The sequence below is a fragment of the Nothoprocta perdicaria genome, unplaced genomic scaffold (assembly GCF_003342845.1).
Source record: "Nothoprocta perdicaria isolate Ctin4 unplaced genomic scaffold, notPer1 scaffold_125, whole genome shotgun sequence".
NCBI classification, from domain to species: Eukaryota; Metazoa; Chordata; class Aves; order Tinamiformes; family Tinamidae; genus Nothoprocta; species Nothoprocta perdicaria.
This window is the reverse complement of record NW_020454372.1, coordinates 456669-476027: the sequence shown is the minus strand read 5'-3', so window position 1 is coordinate 476027 and position 19359 is coordinate 456669. Positions and strand designations below refer to the sequence as shown.

At 42.1% G+C, this 19359-nt stretch overlaps 1 protein-coding gene across 1 annotated transcript in view; it reads left to right on the top strand.

Moving 5' to 3' along the window:
• Positions 1-19359, top strand: part of ST7 (suppression of tumorigenicity 7) — a 64649-nt gene that overhangs the window by 34952 nt on the left and 10338 nt on the right. Inside the window, exons 9-11 of the mRNA XM_026033216.1 lie at positions 6469-6541; positions 8075-8177; positions 17375-17525. Coding sequence (XP_025889001.1) covers positions 6469-6541; positions 8075-8177; positions 17375-17525 — 327 coding nt within the window. The remainder of the gene's footprint in view (positions 1-6468; positions 6542-8074; positions 8178-17374; positions 17526-19359) is intronic.

Genomic DNA, 19359 nt, shown 5'->3' with positions numbered 1-19359 from the left:
GGTTTCAGAGTTCAGTGCCTGTCAATAGAGTGCAGATGACCTAAATACGATTGAATTCTAAAAGGATTTTTGGCTATGATTTGACACATATCCATGTTACTTAGAGCAGAAATAGCTATAGCTGCTGAAGAGCCTGTCCTTGGTGGAATAAGCTTCTAGTATTTATGGTAAATAAAGCTGCTCTGCTCCTCTTGCCTTGCTTTTTAAGATGATTGCTCTCCAGTAGAGCAGATCTGCTGTTTGAGGCACTTGCAGCAGAGGACTGGGCAACTTCTGTGGGCTGCCAGTTGCTGCCATTGTTACTTGCTGGCAGCCTGGGCACTGTGTGAAACCTGGGACCTTTAAGGCATCAAAAGTCAGATTTGCTTATTTGATCATAGTGATGCTAAATCTCTCCTTGCTCTCTTTTTYAAAATTACAGCATTTTCCACTGATCTATGAGTCTTCTGGTCTGTAGGAGGAACCTTTCATACCTACTGTCCTTTCTCTTAACTCCACTTGCAGGGAAGCGCAAGAGAAAGACCAGGTCACTGTGTAAACACCTGAAGTCAGAGTTCACTTGGGAAGAAAATTTAGCCCAAAGGATGAACAGATACAGGATTTTTTTGTTTGTTTGTTTGTTTTTTTTTTAGTATGAAGTATCATTCTCCTCTAAGATAAACTCTTTTTATTGGATRAATATTTATTTTGAGGAATCCTCCTTCAAATTAATGTCAAATCAAAATGGTCAAATCAAATGTCAAATCAAAATGAAGGTCTTTGAAGGTGTAGCAGATGGCAGTATGGAAGCAACCGTTGCCTCTTGCATGTTTTTGTATCTTTTTTTTTGTGTTATCCTTTGTTTTTGTTTGAAAGAGAGGCCTTAAGAGACAATAATTTCCCTGTAGCCTAGGTCAAACTAAAGCCTATTCTACCTTGTGCTAGAAGTGCTGTCAAATAAGACTTAAGGTTTGGGGAACAGAAAAATCCAGAGCATCATTTTCTTTATCCCCATTGAATTTTCTTTAGCTTCTGCTTCTAAGAACTATTTTCCTACTTCCATGTCGGTATCATTTGTCACTTCAGCTACGTGCTTGCACTGCTTGTTTGTCTGGTCAGACCATCTGGTTTCTTTTCTACCGTGTGAGTCTGATGTTCTATTGGTTTTTCCTTCCCGTACAAGTGCACACCAAGTCTAAAGTAACTCAGCTGATCTCATTCTTTCCAACCTTCTATAAGGAGAAATGGTTCTTTCCCCTTCAGGTACATTAAGGATGGTCAAATCAAGGCGTTTGACACCTGCCTGGTGTTAATCCCAGACACTGAACCAAGGGTTGCATGCAAATGCTCACAACCAATAGTGACTCTCAACCTACTAATTAATATAATTCATTTTCTTAATCTTGTACCTTTCTAGATGTTACCCCCAGCCCAAGCTGCACATATTCCTTTAGTAGAACTGCTTCAGTCTTTCCTACCCGGAGCTCCTCATCCCGCCAGTGCAAGAGCAGACCCTCTAGTCTGCAGGTGCAGAGAACTGGATGGAGGCAACTCTTGCTCTGTCACTTAGACACAGACCCTGTGGAGAACCTGTGAGGGAGAGGAAGTCGGAGCTGTAGTGCACCCCCAAAACACACAGTCCTGTATATCATCATTTTTTACCTATCCACTTAATTTCTTTCAGTTTGTTGACGTATTTTCCATTTTGTATTTAGAAATACATGAATCCAACAGCTTAAACCTAATCCCTTTCCAGTGCTATGTGGAAAGGAACCAGCAGTTTGACTGCAAGGATCATATGTGCAAACTCTGACCCTGGATCTCAGTTTTAGCAATATTAAGTCATATTAATGTGTTGATAAGACTGCTCGCCTATTTGGAGTTAAATCCATAGGAATCTATACTGTTGACTGGGGAATAACTTTGGGAACAAAATAGGGAATAACTTTTGATTRGTGATTTAGATTTCCTATTTACTAATAACTAAAGCATTTGCAACATGCCATCTTTTCACATTCAGGGACTCCTGATGACTTGGACAGGGGAAGTTGCACCAATTCATATCCAGATTCATCATCTCCCATTTTAATGGCTATTTTGTGAGAACAACAGATCCCATGACCTATTCAGACATCATATGGCATATTCTGAATGCTCCCATAAATCAGAGAAGCAATGATACTATAGTTGCAAGTCCGTATCCACAGCACTTTCCATTAGTTTACTATCACAAGCAATCTTTTCCAAAGCAAGACACCTCTAAGAATTCACTTTCTGAACCCTCCCTAGAGCTGACTGGGGATAGTCCAAAGAAAATGCTCATAAATTAAGTCTAGACTGTTTTGTATTCCATTTAAAGATATAAGCAGTAAGGAAGAAGGAGATTCTTTCTCAGATTGACACGTCAGCTCTTATTAGGCAAAAATTCCTGATGATTTTGACAACAGAATAGCAGTCACATATTTCAGCACATTGTGGGAGCTCCACAAGTAATCACAGGAGGGTGGGAAACACTATATGGGAAGATATTTTGCCAGATGGCTCATGGAGCTGGACACACTCATTTGTGAAAACCTTCACTTCGGTTCCTGACAGAAGAGTTATCTCCTAGGGCCAGTTTAGGCTTGATTTCCACACTAAATTCAAGACATAATTCTTCTGTGCTGCTTTCTAAAACATGAGGGTTCTGTTTAGGAAATGAAGCCTATATTATATAAAGATTTTAAACTTTCACAGCAGTCACACCAGGGTATAAGAGCCAAATGCTTATGGTCTAATTCAGGGCAAGCAAAAAACAAAACGCAGAGGGGAAGCAGGCATGGACCTACTAAGGGAGATCACTATCTCCACAGCAACATAAACATGAGCATTTGTATGCATTTCTTCCATTGCCAAGGGACCCTAGGTATTATCCTCAAATAATTGCAGCTTGCTCATTAGGAGCACAGTGCTGGAGGAGGCCTCCTGGGTGAGTCAGGTTCCCTGCTGTTACATTCAGTACATGATATTATCGTTTCCATGAGCTGAGCAAGCTCTATCCTAAAATTAGCTATTCTGTTTGCCCTACAGCCCTCCTGTTTGCCTTATTCTACCTGGATATCTGACCCAAACATTGAGTTCCTAGAAAACTTCTGATTCTGAACTGTTTACTCTTCTGTCAGTGTCGTCCCTTATGTCCCTTCTCCTTTCCTGATATATCAGGGCATAGGGAACAGCTGTAGCCTCACTCAGGCCTTGTTTCATCTGGYTTGTTACAAAAGCAATCCAGAGTCTTTTTGTTCACTTTTTGTTTCTGTCCTTGATCGTGGACAATCAGATTCAAACACAGTATTCCCTTGAAAAATCCAGTTCCTTCTGCAGGAACACCTGCAGTGGTCTGCGGGTCTGCCCGGGGAGCCCTGCCTCATGTGGCTGCRGTTCCCTTCTGCATAGACACCAGCAGCTCAGTGTTGGTGGTTCTGCAAGCACAGGATTGGCACTGCACTGATCCTAGTTGAGTCTCCCAAGCTGGGAGGAAGAGCTGATCTGCTTGAGRGTAGGAAGGCTCTGCAGAGGAATCCGGACAGGCTGGATCAATGTGCAGAGACCAAGTGKATGAGGCCAAGTACTGGGTCCTGCTTTTCGGTCGCAACAACCTCAGGCAGCCCTACAGGCTTGGGGCAGAGCGGCTGGAGARCAGCGCAGCAGAAAAGCATCTGAGAGACAGACAGTTGAGCATGAGCCAGCAGTGTGCCCAGGTGGTCAGGAACGCCGTCGGCAACCTGGCTGGTGTCAGGAACAGCGCAGCCGGCAGGACCAGGGAAGGGATCGTGCCCCTGCACTCAGCATTGGTGAGACCTCCCCTCGAATCCTGTGTTCAGTCTTGGGCCCTTCACTACAAGAAAGACATGGAGGCATTGGAGTRTGTCCCAAGGAGGACAGCRGAGCTGGTGAAGGGGCTGGAGCACAAACGTTATGAGGAGCAGCTGAGGGAGCTGGAGTTGTTTAGTCTGAAGGAGACTCAAGGGAGACCTTATCACCCTCTACAACTACCTTAAAGGAGGCTGTAGCGAGGTGGAGGTCGATCTCTTCCSCAGAATAACTACGGATAGGACAAGAGGAAAGGGCCTGAAGTTGTGCCAGAGGAGGTTCAGAGTGTATGTTACAAAGAATTTCTATGTGCAAGGAGTCCTCAAGCATTGGAACTGGCTGCCCAGGGAAGTGGTGGAGTCACCGTCCCTGGCAGTGTTCAAGAAACATGTGGATGAGGCACTTAGGGACATGGTTTAGCAGGTATCGTGTTGAGGGGCTTACGGTTGGACTTGGTGATCTTGAAGATTTCTTCCAACCATAATGATCCTGTGTTTCTATGATTCTATACACCCAGATTCTTCTCAGCTCTTTGCAGCCCAGGAGGACTGACTACCTCGCAGAAGTTCTTGTTTTGTGATACTCTGTTTTCTGTTGGCATGTTTCACCCAGCGTCAAGGGCAATTGCTTCTGTAGGATGTTCTAGTCTCTTCTGCGTGATCCTAGCCAAGGATTAGGATGCCTCCAGGGCTTGGTCCATATAACTTCCACTGAAYGTAAGCAATTCAGGAGTCAATGATCCAGACACTAGCCACCACGCATGTTGTTTGGGGATTTTTGTATCAAGCGCTCTCATGATTTCATCCTCATAAATTATGTATTAATGGCTGGCTTGCCATATTCCTGCTGTCATTCCTAATGTCAGCTTTTGCTGGCATCCCTGCTTCCCTCAGTGAAAATGTGCAGGCAGCTTTCACTGGCAGACGTTCTTCTGCTACATCAGATATATCCTCCTGATCTCTCAGTTCTTTCTAGTTTTYGGCTTCTTAAGACATTGAAAATTGACGTGGTACTATGTTGTTCAAAGGACTCTGGGAAACATTCTTGTTATTAATCCCTTTTTAATGTGGAGTTTGTGTGAGGAAACGGATTTCCAGAGGCTCTTAAGTAGCAGAGCTACCTCTTGTTGTGTGCCATTAATAAAAATTTTGTAGACGTCTGATCCTGAACCAACTGAAGTCACTGAGACAGGACTAGGCTTCAATTGATGGTTGGCAAATACTTCCCAAGTGACATTGTTGGATTGGTGACCCAGATCCCTTTAAAAGTAAGGGGAAAATATGGTATACTGTTGGTTAATTGAAACTCATTTAAATCACTGCTAGTTATTTTGTTTGTTTTTGTTTCTCTCTTTTCCATTCAGAAAAATACTCCCTTTTTCACTCTACTTATGGTTTGATAGTAAAATTTGTACTAAAAGACAGAGACTGATATATTCTGAGAAAGATAACGTGTATTTGGTGGGAATAGATTTAATATTATAATATTAAAGAGCCTGCTATAAATAGGGTTATTGCAGGTGCTTATAAATGACAGGAGGAGAACATATTTAAAGTGTTCCCAGGTATGTGACTGTAGCCTCTATTAGTGTAGTAATTAAGACATCTATCACCCAGACTGCCCTATATGCTGTTGAAGTTAGTTAATTACCTCAGTCTCTTCAATTGTATAGTCTGGTGACATTATAGTTGGAATATACTATAGGCAAGCCTGCAACAAGATCTTGTTTTTGATGTTTGCAGAAGCCAGCACTTAACAGTTGCATGGAAAATAAATATCTTTAACTTTTAAATGCCAGAATGTCTCAGATATTATGTATTATGTGCCTGCTGGATTACTAATGTGGAAATCAGTTCTTCTGCATTTCAGTGGAAATAAATCTATTGCCAAAGGCTGATAAGCAGCATTTATTTCTACCCTTTGGACAYTTTGTGTCAATCTGTTGGTAAAAAGCACATATAAATAAAGTTGAGCTAATGGGTTAAGTCAGGTTTATGGCTGCTTTGAGTCTCTGGAACAGCATAAAAGGGCCAGAGACTGRCTGGTGAAAATTTTGATCCAAGATTCCCATAAGAAGCAGAACACATTATTTTACAGTTAATCTTTAACTGCAATAAATTTATTGGTTATTTGCTTGCATGTCAAATCCATTATTACTTAAATAACTGGTTTAACATGTATAACTGCTGTGTATTTATCTTAAATTGCTTCTGAGTGAAAATACTGAAAGGAATAAGATTGCCCTCAGCTATTTATTTCCTAAACTATGGAAAAAATCATGTTTTCTAGGATACCTATGCATTCATGTATGAAGTAATGAATTCTTTAATTATATCCATGTCACAGCAGTCTTTGAATTAGTTTCTTCATTAACCCAGTTGCTGCTTAAATAGCAGTTCCAGTGATCACTACTTGGAGATAAATCTAAAAGCCATGTGACATGGCATTGCAAATCCAAGATCAGAATGTACTCGAGTTACTGGACGATTTTGTGCATCCCATTTTTTTAGTATATATAAATATATATATATATTTTAGTATATATAAATTTGTACCATTTGGAAGTACTAGACAAACCCTTCTCTTTCTACAGACTTTTAACAGTTCAGATGCTTACTTTTTTTTCCTTCTTTTCAACAGATATAAGCTTACCAAAATCAGCAACAATATGTTACACAGCTGCATTGCTCAAAGCCAGAGCTGTCTCTGACAAGTAAGTGCATAAGAACCAATATCCAGCAATAAAAAAACAATTTAACTGAAGATTTCTCTTAGCTGATCCACTGAGCCCACACCCTGGTTAGCAGGAGTATCTGTCCTGCAGTAAATTCACAAAATGACTTTTAAATATAAGAAAAACTTGTATTGACCAGACATTGCACTTCAAATATTACAGAAGAAGAAAAGAAGAGAAATAGCATAAATTCAATTCTTGTTTTGGTTTTATATATACTATCTAGGGAGCAGTAGCTTCCTAGCTAGTATAAAGGAGATGCAACTAAAAGGTGCTGTGTGGCTGAACATCTTCATTTTGTGTAGACCCCCAAAAGGTAATGCATAAACGTGGGCACAGTGGTAGCAGTGTTGTTCTACAAGTGCTGTTAGAAGACTATTGATCTACTTCAATAGCAGGAGGTGGATTTAGCATTACTATGTCAGGGTTTCTAACAGGTAGACGGTGCTCAGATTTTTAGGCACAAGTATCTGCTCATTCTTGTTCTGTTTTTTTTCTCTTGGGTCTCAACCTTCCAAGGTGCTGAGCACATCTCCTTGATGCCAGTACACTTGAGAGCATTGCCCCACTCTGAAAGGTTGCTCAGCTCCTTGTGAGACAGAGATCCAGAGCCACATTCTGCTCTGAGATGCCTTCACACAAATCCCAGGCAGGAGTTGTGTCTGTGTACCTGAGGGTCAAATGCCTCCCTAAAGCAGGAAAGCAAGGAGAGTGGAAAGCCATTTTCTGAACTGACATCCTGACAGTTTTTGCTTTTAAAGTGTATGTACACATCAAGATCTAAGTAATTTTCTTTCATTCTTTTTATCCTGTAGATCGCCAGTACCTACTGCAACATCTTTCCTCCCTACACAGCGACTCCAGCTTGGGAGGGCAGGGCTAAGGTTGTCACAGCTTTCCCTGTGGTGTCTGCCTGCCAAGTACAGCTCTGGAGTTAGCCGTGGGGTGTGAGGTGAGAAAGAGATTGCATGGTCTGGTTTTTCATTCACTGGGGCAGAGGATTTGCCCACAGTTTGGGCATGCCACCCTCAAAGGTGCTGTGGCCAGTAGACCACCCGCTACTGCTGCTGCATCGTGCTTCCATCCCAACCTGACCCAGGGGCATTGGGTTGGGAACCTCCCTAAAACCTTCCCAAATCTGTTTTTAATAGAAACTCTCCAACAATTATTTGGCATTGGGTTTTTTTTGCTTTTCATTTTTCTGCAATTTCAGCCATGACTGTGCCCCCCTAGAAAGATATCTAGAGCAAATTTAGATTAGTGACAGAGACAGTATTGATTATTTGAACTGACTTCCTGCTGTGATTAGATGCAAACATGCTTTCCACTTCTGCTGGGATTTTCATTGGCCTTGACGTAATAGGTCACTCAGAGTTTCCACTTACCATGGAAGTTTGGAGAGCATAGGAAATTGGCTCAGTCTGGTTACATGGGCCCATGGTCTAGATTCCTTTTCTGACTTCTACTTGCTGACATTTCTGACCTAATGTGTTTGTGTCTTTGCTTTTGTAGATTTTCCCCAGAGGCTGCCTCAAGGCGAGGGCTGAGTACAGCAGAGATGAATGCAGTAGAAGCTATTCACAGAGCAGTAGAATTTAATCCACATGTGCCAAAAGTGAGTATGGAGAAATCGTTGTTGTAGAGTTAACACTGCTGAACACCTGACTCCTGATTTTTGTGTTAGATTAACAAGCTGATGTAGAAATGGGAGCAAACAATGGGGAGAGAAAGAAGCTGATATCATGTGTGCCTTTTCTTCATTTGGGTTGTCACATGAAGTGTCTTTTACTGTGGACCATGAAATTTTAGGTGAAGTTAGTTTTCTCTTGTGAGCAGCAATTACATGCTGGATTGCTGCAAGGTAGGCACCACCAGGTGCTGTGTTAAGAGACAGAAGTCTACAAAGAGATTATTCTTTACACAACAGCCATAAAAGAGCTAGTTTAAAATAGTATATTTTCTTTGTTTTTGAAGATCATGCGTAAGAATGTCTTTTCAACATGTTAYACAAGGGGGCCTCAGTTTGGAGTTTCTGGTATGCTTCATATAAATTGCATTAGTAGTTCCTTATGCAGCATCCTGTCATTAAGCTCTGAAAACTTWAAGCTCGTGCATGAGAAATTGCTGAAATTACAGAGTTCAGTTAGAAAGAAGATATATGCTCTAAATCTCTAGTCCCTCTCCCTAGATACATATCACAGTAATAAGAATCAACCTCCTGGCTGGCTACTAAGGGCTAATTTATTCTATTATTTTCTCACCTGTTACTCACTACTGCAGGACAGACAAATTAAGGGCAGATGCTCTTTCACCCCCAGAGATCTGCCTGCTTATCTCAGCCCCCAAAACTACTGCAGGTCCAGTATGACACTGTGAAAGCCAGCAGCCTCCACTGGGAGGCAGAAGACTGAGGTCTGTTAAACAAGGGCCATGCACAGCAGTTACATTTGAACCCCAAGTGTGGGTTAAAAAARTAATAACAAAAAATTATTTCCCATGCATGTCAGGAATTAATTTTCTTCATAAAATACCCTTCYTATGCCAGCCACTAAATACCCTGGTTTAGCTATCTGAAAGTTGGGCTGTTGGTTTAGCAAAATAATCTAGACTTTCTCTCAGACAGGCAAAAAGAAAACTACACCTGAGAAAAAGGGAACTATCTTAGACACCTCTTCTCTATACCCTTTCTTTTGGTGCTTCTCCCTGCAATGACAGTGAAAGGAGCAACCATTTTCAAATAAATGGCTGAGTTGCAGACCACAACATTTAGGTGAGATGAGTGCCTTTAGCTGGTCTCTACTCTAGCASCAAACTGTTTAGAAGATACTAAACCCAGTTTGATTCTCCATCCCCAGGGGTTCTTGTCTCAGTGCAATCCCTGATACTTCCCTTCTTGCTAGTTGCCTGTTTCCCCCTCTACTCTGCTCTGGGTGAAACTATCCTTTTTACTGAAGACTGCACAGAGTATTATATCCTTTCTGCCTTTAAATTCAAAGAAAAAGAAAAGTAAAAAGAAAAAGAGGTGGGAGATGATCTTGCAAAGTAAAGATATCGATTTTACCTGGCATGAGCTGTCCTATTCTATTTTCCTCACTAAACTGCATGCTTTTCATCATTCTTTCCTTCCACAGCTTTTCTAACAGTTTGCACACTAATGAGTCCATATTAACACACATTGTTTCCTTCCTTATAACATAAGCTTCTAATTTCTCAAGTGATCTTTCAGGATCACTTGATTTTCTCAGTATCACAGAATGGTTGAGGTTGGAAGGGACCTCTAGAGGTCATCTAGTCCAGGCAGATTTTGGGTTGCAGTCATTACTGCCAACCTAGCTATTTCCAGGGCCAGCTCTTTCACCGTTGTGAGTTAGTAGTCCCCATGTTCAATATTGTCAAGAAACTGAGGCCAAGTCTTTACTTTTTACCTTGTTCTGTTTTCTGTTTATATTTATCAGCCTTTATTTCCTTTGCAACATCTAGTTTATTTTAAGCTGCAGTTAGCCCTTAACATCTGGGCTCTCAGAGCTCAAAGATGCTGCTTTGCTTGCAGATCAGTCCTTTTATCCATCCCTTGTGGCCCTCTGCTTGCTCCCCAGTTTCTGTTTCGGTGACTGTTAAATGAAAGGCTGAATCTCCCTTTCTGACAGATAGCCCCATCTGTGAAATACAAATTGCATGTTATTTTTTCTACTTTTGATTTAAAGAAACTTCAGTCCTCTGCCTCATGTAAGTTCCTGACCTTTTCAGTCCAGTTCACACAAGTGATTGATTTCCCTCAGTTTTTCAGAGTACATTTTAAATTGAAAACCTTTGTAAGACATATAAATTATCAGTATAATGAGGTGGAAAAGGAAGCAGACTCAGAGAGTGGATGAAGTTCCTTCATATTTTAACATTAAAACAAAATAGTGTAGCCTAGTACAGATTAATATACAGCACTGCTAATGTTCTGACTCATGTTCTTTCTTCTAATAGCCAAAGGATATCAAGGTGGCAATTATGTATTTGCGGTTATCATTTTATGCAGAGTATAGATATTACACCTTAATTTCCAGCTCAATTATAATTGAAGTCATATCCAATTTGGTCTCAAATGGATTTAAGTTTTAGCAAGTAGCATGACAGAAAAATCTAACAGTGCCACAAAAGAGATAGGTCTTCAAAGCTTACTTAGGATTTAAACACAGACTCTCTTCTTCAGACTGAGGAAAAGAATTATAAAATTGACAAATTATTTAAAGCATTTGTGAAGTACCTAGCAGAAGAATTGAAAATTGGGAACCATAGTATTAAAGAGAAAACTGTAAGTGTACTAATAAGACGAAAAATCAAACAGATCCTCTTTATGGTGTGAACATGTAATGTGAACATGTGAACTCCGTTTTATTCAAAATCTCATTCTTAAATGAGATTCTAGGGAGTACTCTGTCTCTGTTTTAGTGCAGTATCGTTCCCTGTAGCATGCTGATCCCAAGGCAGTGTGCTGATACTGGCTGACAAGGTGCTGCTCAGAAATTTAGGAGCTTAAAAAACACATTGCCCATTTCTGACAACTGTCATTGAAGCAGTTGGGATGTCAGTATCCTTCTGGAAGGGTATGTGTAGAAAAGAGAGCAGTACCTCCTAGGTCATGGAGAGTATATAAATTCACGAGGTTTATGGAAGAAGAAAATGCAAGACTCTGTCAATATTATGTGTTGTGCTTGGAGCTTGTATGCAATGCAGCTATCCCAAGCTAATGCCGATAAAATACTACAGCTGTTTCTGGGATGTTCCTCAACTGTGGAACACCCTTTCTAAACTGATTTGCAAGGCTCCCTCCCTGCATTCAAACTCCTCCTGCAAAGCCCTGTCTCCTGTGTCATTTGTAAGACCTTAGCTATTCAGTAAAGTGAAAGGGGAGAGAAAACAGATGTAGGCCCATATATCTAATAGTTAAGAGTAACAGGGAAGTGCACAGTGCACATCGCTGCACGGGCTTGCTGTGGGCTGAGATGATCTAAGGAGACTACCTGTGAAGTCTAAGGGCAGACCACTTAAATATTGGTATTACTTAAGTCTCTGATTTGGGTGTATCCTGTTTCTTTAAAGGATGTAACCAACCATTAAGTTAAATACTTGTATTTTTTTTACCTATTTTCTCTTTCATCCCTTCTCATTTCTTGGGAGTAGAACTGTGTCCGAATGCTTGCGTGGTTTCTAGTAAATTGTAGTTGCTAATAGAAACAAATAATGCAAACAAATTTATATACCAGATGGGAAATGAATCTCTTCTGCACACACCATGATATTACAGAGAAACTATTCCAGACATATTTGAGAGCTTTTACCTGCTCACTGAGGCAGGAATCTGTTTGCTGTTTCTCAATCAAAATGAGGAAACTTCTTATTTACCATCAGCTCCACAAGAACTTGTGAAGTAACCTAAAAGGGGCTTCTTCTTGCATGTGGGAGCCCATGTTTTTGACTTGTGCTGTTGAGTCCACTGGGAGAAGGACAGTTCCTGTGGAAATAGTGTAAAATTCTCATATTCTGGTCTGCAGGGGTGCTGCCACAGGTGCTGGGGTGACTGTTTGCTTATTTGCAGCCTCAGATGTAATTTCAGAGACAAATTGCACTTTTGAGGAAAGGAAGGAAACCTTTCTCAGTTAGGTTGATATATTTTATACAAAGGCACTGAAGTAGCGCATTACATAGGGAGCATTAAAAGTGCTCCCAGCAGAGGAGAATTAGTGTCCAGAGTGCTGTCAATACAAAAAAATAAATTATGTGTTTTCAATCAGGTCAAGGAAATGAGAGAAATAYAAGCTCCAGTGGGCTGTACTTCATGTGTACCAGGAAATGTTTGCACAGCACCTAACAAAATAGGTTCCATTTGCATCTACTGGCATTATAATAATGCAGATAGTTTCCACTAGTTTTTCACCATCCTTCAAACACTTTTTAATAAGTGTATTGCTATAGGTGTATAGGAGGGCTATAGCTGTTTATACATTTGTTCATGTTTTTCTTATTACAGTGTCAGGTAAACAGCTCAGAAGTATTTTGTGGAAACACTTGAAAAATGCTCTTTCACTTTTTGTATTTTTTTTTAATTTCTAAAAGATAGATTTTTGAGAGGGAAAAGTCTGGGAGGAGGAATGAGAGAGTCCAGAAAAGGAAAAAAAAAAAAAAAAGAAAAGAAAAGAAAAGAAAAAACCCACAAAAATCCAAACCCAAATGAATGCGGTAGACAAGGACTTGAAGAAAGATATCTTGAAGACCAAACTCATTGGAAAACTTTAGTGTTTCCTCATAAATGGATTAGGACTAGGTCGTTCTGGTGAAATCTTCTAGGTTGTCTTCTCTGGACTGATTCCTTTTTAAATGGAAATGATGGCTCCAGATGGTAGTGTTGCCATTTCTAACGCCTCCGCTAAAGACAACACATTATTCTGCCAAGTGACAGACAACTTGTTTACCCTCTGTGGCGAATGACTCATCTTCCTCTGCTCCAAAGCAATGAGTGGACATCTTGTGGGGAGAAAGTCCTGTGTGTCTGGATTAATCCCGTGCTCTCCCATGCAAGCCCTGTTGCGGCCTGGCCAACCTGCCAAGCTGTCAGTCAGTCACATGAAGCATAAACAGGGAGGACATTTTGAGGCTCTGAAATTATTGTCCTGCCTATCTCCTTGCAGCTCTGTTCCCTGTGGTAATGTGGCCGGGCATGAGTTAACATAGTTATGATAGATATCAGGACTGTTGGGCCCAAGCCAGATTCTCACRTGTTTATTCCATCCAAAGCGTTTCAGAGGAAATGTTGACTTCAGTAACAATCTTCCAGAGAGGCACAAATCRCTGCGATTCAGCCCTGCCTGTGTGGCTTACACAGCCTGTGTGGCTTGCAGCCATCCTGGCCATTCATCTCCRTAATAACCTTGGTGAGCCACCAGGGGAATAAAACCTTGAATACTCTGGCCCTGGATCTCTATGGTCCAAGATGTCTGATGTCTTTGGACTGCTTGGATGGAGGCTACCAGAGACAGTTGCTTGAAGATAACTGGAGCTCACAGAGCTTCCAGTGTTCTCACTCCCTCCTGGAGTTGGATAGACAGCAGTCATTCCATGTTAAGGAGAAATCTGTCAGATCCGGCTGGGGGCCTAACTTGGAGTGAATCCAAGATCTGAAATCCTGAATCCCTGTAAAAGAGAATGTCCATTCTCCATCCAGCTGTAAACTTCGGGTTGGCCATAACCCATATTGACCATCCCCAGCGTGAGGTGCTTTCTGTCAAGACACCACATGGATCAGCAGCCCTTGGAGGGGGCTCCTCAGCTGGCATGACAGGGACCTTGTCAAGAAGGGCTGGCCCCAGCGCTACCAAGTGAGACAAACAGGCCGGGTCTTAGGCCAGGCTGGAAAATGAGCTTATGGGTCAGTGTGGGGGCTGAGGCCAGAGCATGAAGTCCAGCTCACAGGTCGGGGTGGTGGCCTGGATCAGGAGGCCTGGGACCAGGCACAGACCCAGCTGCACGGCATCAGCGCTGGAGCTTGGGGCAGCTCCCCGCAGGGGAACYGCAGCTGAAAGCAGCTCCCATGGGCAGGACTCGGCCACCTGTGAAGCCCCTAGCGCTGCCAGTGGAGCCTGTCCCACCAGCACCAACACAAGGGAGCTGCCTTGGCTGCGCTGCCGCTGCTTGGCGCCCAGCCTTGCAGCCAAACCCCAAGGGGACAAGCTCCGAGGGCCATGGCAGTGTCTTTGAAAGTACAGCAGCACAAGGCAGGGTGTTATACTCAGTGGTATTGAGACAAACCTGATTTCCATGGACAGCCATGACTCCCTTTCCATATTATAATCAAGCGCTATCTAGGTCTAGGTCCCTTTTGGTAAACATTACTCCTGCATAGAAAGCTTAAACATATGGAGGCCTTTAGGCCTCCTGTCACAGAGCAGGCCCCTGTTTCTTTGACCATCTGTTTCTGCACTTGTGCAGTGTGCGGTTTTTGTTCCCAAGCGTGCATGGCGAGAGCCGCACACGGCGTGTGAGCCACGTAAGGGCTTTCCAGGCCTGTGTGCACTGGCGGTGCCTCCAGAAGGAATTAGCTGGCAGCTCTAGGCCCAAGAGAGACCCCGACCCCTGTGCACCAAACAAGGACTGTCATGAGGCTTGAACAGGACTCAAGCCATCCATTACCTTTGTGTGGCCTTCTCGAAGAGCCCGCACCAGATCAGAGGACCAATTTTGTTTGGGAAAGTAGTTGTGATAGAGGAGTGAGGGAGGAGCAATATTATTTGAGGAAGTTCTACAAATACCTTTTTATTCCTGAAACTGAGAAAAATGCAGACTGAGAAAGTATCTGTAGATATCATCACAAGGGAGAGAGGACCAAGATTTTTTTGCAAATGTCGAGATATGTCCTTCTGTCAGATATTTCCACTTGATTTCTTTTTAATCATTAGCAGGAAACAAGGTACATATAACACATTTTAGTCTTAATACTCCTAGAAAAAGGACATTCTTAGCTTTTTCTTTTTTTCATTAAAATATTTGGGAGCTTTTTTGCTCCTTTAGTAGAATTGGGAACTTATCTTCATACCTTTTCAAAAAATATGAAGATACAAGTTATGCTCTAAATTAATAAAAGAGTGACCTGCAGCTCGTGCAGGCATCTTCCCTTATTTCTCTGTAAGATTGGCAGTTCCCTCCATCTTGTCAGCTCTTGATTCCATCCTTTCTGCCATTCTTACTTCCGCCTCAGATTGTCCTGCCAAATAAATTGCAATCCTTCCATTAATCTTTTTTCTCCAGACCTCTCACCGATGTTTCTAAAACCTGTTTGAGAAAATGTAGGTGCCCCACAGAGCACTCATGGTACTAATTCAGCTTTCCCTCCTTTTATACTATTCTGTGCATCAGCAACATGCATGATTTCTGTTTCCTCTTTGAATGACTTACCAGTTCCCTAGTCTTGTTGGTTCTCTGCTTTGAACTTGGTTTCTTCAAATTGTTTCTCTGATTGTCTAGCTCCTTCCAGGCTTCTTCGGACAAAAGCATAAGCATAAAAGGGCTGAAAAATATTCTAGGCTGCCCTTCATGGCATTCGCCTACTTAATTCTCATTGTTCTCTGTCCTCTTCCTTTCCCCCTCAGAAATGTATTTATTTGTTCTCCTCCCTTTACTCATCTTCTTCCTTATTAACTTGTACYTGTTCCCACTTGGGCTTTCTCCAGTCCCCTGTGTCACTGAAGCAGCGTGTGACCCGTCGCATGCCTGGGCATCAGACTGCATGGGTGAGGAGCAGCAGGAGGGCAGCGCCTTCGGGGCGAGGTTGCCTTCCAGTGAGCGTGTCGGAGCGCTCAGTTCTTGTCTGTCCCTGGATTCCCCAGCCCTGTTCTTTGGGTCCAAACCCGAAGCAGTGGGGTTCTTTCTTACTGCCTTTGGCTGGTGACTGCCCTGAACTTTCCTTCATATCTTCTTTAGCTTGGCTAACAACAGAGCTCGTCTTTTATAATACCTGCAGTGCTTTTGTCATGTTTGCTGCGTTTTAATTCTTCCAAGCAGCCAGCCTGTCACTAAATATTGTAGGATTTTACACAGGGGGCTTTGTGGCCTTATGCCTTGACGTGGTGGCTAAGCAGCCATCTCGTCATCCTCCCTTATGGATAATGTCTTCTTTCCTGACAATAGAATCACTACCTTGTAATTATCCAACCCAAGCAGGCCGAATTGTCCTTCTGTTATGGTCAACCTACTGTTACCTGTTGCATTAAGTAGTTTAGCAGGGAGAACATTTGCTCTTGGACATCCTAGGAAAAGGCACTCTTTCTGTATCCTGTTGAAGGGAAGTCAGTGCACAGCTGGGAAATGTTATGCTGTGTGAAGGAAGCTAACAAATAGCAGTGGATTCAGCAGCCTATTATCTCTCTGTCCTCCTTTTCCCTGCAAAGCGTGCCAAAAAGGGAAATCTGTATCTTTTCCCTCCACCAACTGAAGTGAGGTAGCACCAGTAATAAGATAACTAACTTCTGTTGAGTTGGTAGCAGTCTAGCTCACAGTGTGGAAACCGAGGGGAGATCGCTTGCTTGGATGATGTTCAGGATCTCTCTCTCCTGATGTTGTGTAGTGAGTTTTCACTTGGCTTCTGCCATGGGGGGTGTGTTACTGGGAGAGCTGCTTGGGGGCTTAGCCACTAGTCCTTACCACTTTCATACTATTTCTGTACTATTGAAAAGCTGATTTAAACATCAGATTATTTTTTTGAAAAGGTGTTGCATGAGACATAAAGCATTCATTAAGAAGTAACAAAACTTCTAAAAATATATATACTCATTGGTAGCTACTTTGATGCCTGCCAGCCTTGGCATGCTTATATACCTAGTAGGTAATGGATAGTATTGCAGTAATGTGACCTGTGTGCATATTTTCTTATAGGAAGCCTATATGCACCAAGCTGCTTAAGGTCTTCATTTTATTTTAAACAGTTTTAATTAAAAAGCTCTTGTAATTAGAATCTCCTTTCTGCTTTGAGCCTTTTTTTTTTCTTTCTCTTTGACAAGAGAGACATCCAATTTGGAAATTCTCCTTGGTGCCCCTAGTAGTGCTGAGGAGCCCAGCATTAACCATCTGTCAGCTTATCTTAGTCTTTGGGAATAATTTGGTAATTATCTTCAAGTGCAGCTGATGATGTTACACATTTGATGAAACACTTAAGAATGAGAGCACTTTAGGGAAATAGACTTTTCACTGTGCATTATGGAATTGCAGGCAGCTTTTTTTTTTTTTGTATTTTATTACCTCTGAAATAATGGTATTTTGTTTTTTTTATTGCAGTATCTACTAGAAATGAAAAGCTTAATTCTGCCCCCTGAACATATTCTGAAGAGAGGGGACAGTGAAGCGATAGCTTATGCTTTCTTTCACCTTCAACACTGGAAAAGAGTAGAGGGGGCACTGAATCTCTTACACTGTACATGGGAAGGCAGTAAGTAATTCTCTTTCTTGCAAATGATCTAATCATGTATTTCCATTGAATGTCATAAGAAAATAGTAGGTTTTGGTGAATTTTGGAGCTCAGCTATACCCTTGTCAGTACTGAAGTATTTGAAATGGAAACCAAAAATACAGGCTTCATGTAATGGGAAAAAACTTAGAAGGTTCTGAGCTCTGTTTTCTAGTGGACACTGAACAACATTTCCCATCTTCTTTGTGTTCTGTTTCTTACTCCTGAATGAGAGGATAATAATTTGCCTTCCTCGTGGCAGAGTTGCAGAGTTTTGCTTGTCATTATTTGAATGCTTTGTTATTGGAAGCTATAAAAGTGCCCAGAAAGCAGATAAATATTAACATGTAGTTAAAATCATAAACCAAAACATGTTTTTATGGCATTTCTATTCATAAACTGGAGTGAGTCCAACAGATAACTGCTAGGATGCCTAGGGACTGGAATGTGTGGTGTGTGAGAGAGGCTGAGGGAGCTGGCCTTGTTCAACCAATCTTCTCTTCCAGAAAGACTCTTAGGAGGGAGAGAGAGAGGGCACAGGTGTTGTCTTCAGTCACCTGGATAGGGAGTTTACGTAGGAAGCAGTCAGACTCTCCTCAGAAGTGCACAGTGGAAGAAGAAGGGGCAACAGACTCCAGTTCAAAAGAACAATTCCCTCTAGGCATAAGAAAAAAGAAGTTTGCACAATGAGAGGCACTGGAACAGGTTGCTGTAGGTCTGTGGGACCTCCATGCTTGGAGGGTCCCTCCAGTCCCTAAGCAACTTGGCCTACTGGCCTAACTTTGTTCCTAAATTGCTCACGTTCCTGGGAATTAAGAAACAGCATTTAGAATCGGCCATTGTGGCCTACACAGATTTTTCTTTCTGTATTCATTATCCAGAGCCCTTTTTTTTTCAGCTCTGCTTTCTTCTGCTCTTTCACATTTCTCATTTGTTTATTTTTCTACCACTTTTTAAAAGTATTTTATACTTTTTTATCCATTTAGAGCTGCAATTTAGGTTTATTAGGAAAAACAAAATTCGTGACCACAGTATTCCCTGCAGAAATGCACCTGTTTGTGAAAGTCACTTGACTTACTGTGCCAGTCACTGTGTTAAATGGCCTGAACTTGCCCAGTTGGCAGTGCAGGCATCCAGAGGGAGCAATGGCTTTTCTTCTAGGTGTACAGAATGTCCTGCTCAGTAGCCCATGCCACTGCCATGGAGGATTTGCTCTGCTCCATTGTTTTGCTCTGTCCTACCCACATGCTGTTTTCCTCTCATTTTTCCCAGGCTGCTATTTACTTTGTCATAGTTTCTGACCAGTGCCTTATTTCAGAGCTTTGCCTCTCTGCAGTGTTTCTTCTCTTCCAGATGCTTGTAAAAGTCCTTTAGTATAAGGCCTCGTTATCCCATCATTATGGAGTGGTAATTTGCAGGGAATCCTGAATACAGCTTTTGCTTTGTCAGGCTGGGAAATTCTCAAGGGCCCATTTATAGAGACAAGTTTTTGGCAGATTCCAGCTGCCCTATAGTCTTGCTACCRAATTGGGTGCCTAGTCCCCTGTGTCTGAAGACAATGTATGGCTTTTCCATCTAACTCCATTCATAGAATCATTATGGTTGGAAAAGACCTTCAAGACCATTACGTCCAACCCCTCACCGTCCTGCCTGCTAAACCACGTCCCTAAGCGSCCCATCCCCACGTCTCCTGAACGTGGCCAGGGACGGTGACTCCACCACTTCCCCGGGCAGCCTGTGCCAGTGCTTCACCACTCCTTCTGTGTAGAAATTTCTCATGATATCTAACCTGAACCTCCCGTGGTGCAACTTGAGG